Source organism: Amblyraja radiata, chromosome 43 (assembly GCF_010909765.2).
Source record: "Amblyraja radiata isolate CabotCenter1 chromosome 43, sAmbRad1.1.pri, whole genome shotgun sequence".
In the NCBI taxonomy this organism is placed as follows: domain Eukaryota; kingdom Metazoa; phylum Chordata; class Chondrichthyes; order Rajiformes; family Rajidae; genus Amblyraja; species Amblyraja radiata.
In genome coordinates, this window is record NC_045998.1 from 3358872 (window position 1) to 3363147 (window position 4276).

At 50.6% G+C, this 4276-nt stretch overlaps 1 protein-coding gene across 1 annotated transcript; it reads right to left on the reverse strand.

Moving 5' to 3' along the window:
* Positions 1-202: 202 nt before the first annotated feature.
* On the reverse strand, positions 203-3119 carry LOC116968003 (myeloid cell surface antigen CD33-like). The gene is made up of 4 exons (XM_033014637.1): positions 2957-3119; positions 1877-2239; positions 1071-1420; positions 203-244 (listed from the first exon to the last, which is right to left on the reverse strand). The coding sequence occupies exons 1-4, from the start codon at positions 2994-2996 to the stop codon at positions 203-205; spliced, it is 795 nt and encodes a 264-aa protein (XP_032870528.1). The 5' UTR covers positions 2997-3119.
* Between the last annotated feature and the right edge of the window lie 1157 nt (positions 3120-4276).

Below are 4276 nucleotides of genomic sequence, written 5' to 3' on the forward strand. Positions count from 1 at the left end.
AATGGCGGTGCTGGCTCGAAGGGCCAAATGGCCTCCTCCTGCACCTATTTTCTATGTCTATGTCCATCCACAGCTCGTTGCTGGAATGAGTTGTATGCATTGTGACACCGATGTCTCCACATCATGTTAGACGCTGGGAAACTCTGGAGGGAGCAGAGGATCGCTGCAGAGTTTCCTTCCTTTATACTGACCCAGGAATTGTTCACATTGTCGGGGGAAGTGATTGAGAGATTCTGGGCGGCGTCTGCAAACAGGTAACATTCAGCAACCAGTTTTGCGGCACTTTCGGTGATCCTTGTAAAAGACTTTAGTCTTCAGACTGTAGAGATACACTGCGGAAATAGGCCCTTCAGCCCACGGAGTCTGCGCCAACCATCGATCACACATTCACACACTAGTTCTATGTTTAGGGAAATGAGAGATATAGACAATGGTGTAGAGACATATAGAACAAAGAATGAAAGATATGCAAAAGGTTAACGATGATAAAGGAAACAGGCCGTTGTTAGCTGTTTGTTGGGTGAGAACGAGAAGCTGATGAGACTTGGGTGGGGGAGGGATGGAGAGAGAGGGAATGCCGGGGCTACCTGAAGTTAGAGAAATCAATATACATACCACTGGGCTGTAAACTGCCCAAGCTAAATATGTGATGCTGATCCTCCAATTTGCATTTAACCTCACTCTGACAATGGTGGTGTCCGAGGACAGAAAGTTCAGTGTGGGAATGGGAAGGAGAATTAATGTGTTTAGCAACCAGGAGAACAGGTTGGTCCGACATCTCTCCACATCATCGTCTATATCTCTCGTTTCCCTTTCCCGTGACTTTCAGTCTGAAGAAGGGTCTCGACCCGAAATGTCACCCATTCCTTCTCTCCAGAGATGCAGCCTGTCCTGCTGAGTTTCTCCAGCTTTTGGTGTTGATTTGATTAGTACGGGTGTCAGAGAATATGGGGAAAAGGCAGAAGAAAGGGGTTAAGAGAGAGAGATTGATCAGCCATGATTGAATGGCGGAGTAGAGTTGATGGGCCGAATGGCCTAATTCTGCACCTATCGTCTATGACCTTATATACCAGCACTGCTAATAGATTATTGCTGTTCCTGCACAATAAACGATCTCCGTACTTACATTCCACAGTCAGTGGGAGGGTCTGCTCCGATGACACAGTTGGGTATGTGACTCTGCAGGTGAGGTTTTGCCCGTGATGTTTGAGCGCTGGGGTCAGGGACAGAACAGAAGTATATGTCAGAGTGTCACCCTGCTGACTTACGCTGTGTGAGGCTGACGGTGGTTCATCAGCGGGGGTGACCCAGGTTAAGGTGGGGGCCGTTCCATCACACGTGGTGCTGAAGGAGCAGGTCATGTTCACAGGCTTTCCTGCCACCAATTCAGCAGCGAATATCGTGGGTTTATCCGTGAAATCTAACACACAGAGAAACAAATACTGTTAGTTAAATATCACTGGATACATCGGTTCACATCGAAATCCCAGTCCCACACGAGCAAGGATGTTTTTACAAGGTATAGAAGTGTGAAAACGCACACCTCCAGATTCAGGGACAGTTTCTTCCCAGCTGTTATCAGGCAACTGAATCATCCTACCACAACCAGGGAGCGGTCCTGAACTATTATCTGCCTCAGCAGAAAGACTTTACATGATTGCAATCGAGCCATTTGCAGTGTATGGATACGTGATAAGGGAATAACGTTTAGTGCAAGGTAAAGCCAGCAAAGGCCAATCAAGGATAGTCCGATGGGTCACCAGTGATGTCGACAGTAGTTCAACACTGCTCTCTGGTTGTGGTAGGATGCTTCAGTTGCCTGATAACAGCTGGGAGAAACTGTTGAGTGAATGAGTGAATTATACAGAGCACTTACCAGTAACACTGAGCTGTGTTACAGGGTGGTAGTTGCAAAGCTTTTTCTCTCCGAATTCAACTCTGAAAAAATAAGGACCTGCATCTTGCTGTGTGACGTTGTCTATAACCAGGGAACAGTCGTTGTCTCTCAGGATTCCTGACAGCCGGGTCCGATGCTGAAACTTTGTTGATGCTAGACTGGGATTCTTGGAGTGGAAGGCTACAGGACCTTTGTGCGACTCACTGTTAAACAAGATTCCAGTCCATGGTTTATTGTTCAGGATCGACGGGTACGTGTAGTGACACGGAATCCGTGCACACAAACCATTCTGCGCTGTCACAGCTCCGGGAGTGTCCGCACTCCACTCTCCCGACATCACGGCTGAGGAGAGAAGGAACAATCTTTAGCAGTGAACACCCTGTCAGTTCACTGGACTTTCCACGCCGTTTATCCTGCGCTGTGGACCTGGTGTGAACAGAGCGGAGAAGAGCGGCATCGTGGCGTAGTGGTAGAGCCTCCCTCCTCACCGCCCCTCCCCCAGTGCATCACTCCCTCCTCACCGCCCCTCCCCCAGTGCATCACTCCCTCCTCACCGCCCCTCCCCCAGTGCATCACTCCCCCCTCCCCGCCCCTCCCCCAGTGCATCACTCCCTCCTCACCGCCCCCTCCCCCAGTGCATCACTCCCTCCTCACCGCCCCTCCCCCAGTGCATCACTCCCTCCTCACCGCCCCATCCCCAGTGCATCACTCCCTCCTCACCGCCCCTCCCCAGTGCATCACTCCTCCTCACCGCCCCTCCCCCAGTGCATCACTCCCTCCTCACCGCCCTCCCCCAGTGCATCACTCCCTCCTCACCGCCCCTCCCCCAGTGCATCACTCCTTCCTCACCGCCCCTCCCCCAGTGCATCACTCCCTCCTCACCGCCCCGCCCCCCGTGCATCACTCCTCCTCACCGCCCCCTCCCCCAGTGCATCACTCCCTCCTCATCGCCCCTCCCCCAGTGCATCACTCCCTCCTCACCGCCCCTCCCCCAGTGCATCACTCCCTCCCCCAGTGCATCACTCCCCGTAAACACTTCTGAGTTGCTGCTGATGGTACCTTGGAGAAGGGAGAGGAGGAAGAACGATCTCCCGATCATTGTCTGATCCCAGATATCCCGTCAGTTACCCGATCTCCCGGTCTGGAAGAGCAAGTTATTGCAGTAAAACTCCAGCAACCAATATACATTAAGCAACATGGATGCAATGCTGAGGCTCTATGAGGCGCTGGTGAGGCCACATTTGGAATATTGTGAGGAATTTGAGCCCCGCATCTGATGAAGGATGTGCTGGCTCTGGAGAGGGTCCAGAGGAGGTTTACAGGAATGGTCCCAGGAATGAGTGTGTTTACATATGATGAGCATTTGTCGGCACTGGGCCTGTACTAGCTGGAGTTTAGAAGAATGAGGAAGAACCGCATTGGAACTTACCGAATAGTGAAAGGCTTGGATAGAGTGGATGTGGATAGGACTTTTCCATTAGTGGGAGGGGTCACAGCCGATGAATTCAACGTTCTTCTAGGAAGGAGATGAGGAGGAATTTCTTTAGTGAGAGGGTGGTGAATCTGTGGAATTTTTGCCACAGAAGGCTGTGGCGGCCCAGTCAGTGGATATTGTTAAGGCATAGATAGATAGATTGTGAATTCGTACTGTTGTCAGGGGTTATGGAGAGAAAGCAGGAGAATGGGATTAGTAGGGAGAGATGGATCAGCCATGATTAAAAGGCGGAGTAGATTTGATGGGCTGAATGGCCTAATTCTGCTCCTATCACATGTCTGTAAATATCACCAACAGCATACGCTGCACCAACTACATTGAAGCTGTGGTCAATAAAGCAAACTGATGTCTCATCGTGCTCAAAAGATGAAGGAAGTTCAGCTTTTCTCCAGTGACTCACACCAACTTCTCCACATGAACTGTGTAAGAACACTGTTAGGTTGCATTACACTTTGGTTTGGGACCAGCTCTGCCCAAGACCACAAGAAATTGCTCAGAGCTTAGTTTAGTTTAGAGATACAGCACAGAAACAGGCTCCCACAGCCCACAGTCCATGCCGACCACTTCACACACTAGTTCTATGTTTACTTTTTGAGATACACACGGAAACTGGACCTTTACCCCACCGTGCCCGCATCGACCATCGATCACCCATTCACACACTAGTTCTGTGTTTAGTCTAGAGATACAATGTGGAAACAGGCCCTTCGACCCATCGAGTCTGTGCTGACCAGCGATCCCCCGCACACTAACACTATCCTACACACACTTGGGACAATTTACAATGTTGCCAAGCCAATTAGCCAACAAACCTGCATGTCATTGGAATGAAGGGGGAAGGGGTGTGTGGGGAGGGTGATTGTGGGATTGCGTGGCTAGGGGGT

Bases quoted from the DNA above. Each gene is read 5' to 3' on its own strand.
- LOC116968003 (XM_033014637.1), bottom strand. From the start codon at position 2,996: ATGATCGGGAGATCGTTCTTCCTCCTCTCCCTTCTCCAAG. The intron at 2,240-2,956 runs GTACCATCAGCA...TTCTCTCCTCAG, and splicing joins CCTCCTCTCCCTTCTCCAAG to CCGTGATGTCGGGAGAGTGG. The intron at 1,421-1,876 runs GTAAGTGCTCTG...TCTGTGTGTTAG, and splicing joins AACACAGCTCAGTGTTACTG to ATTTCACGGATAAACCCACG.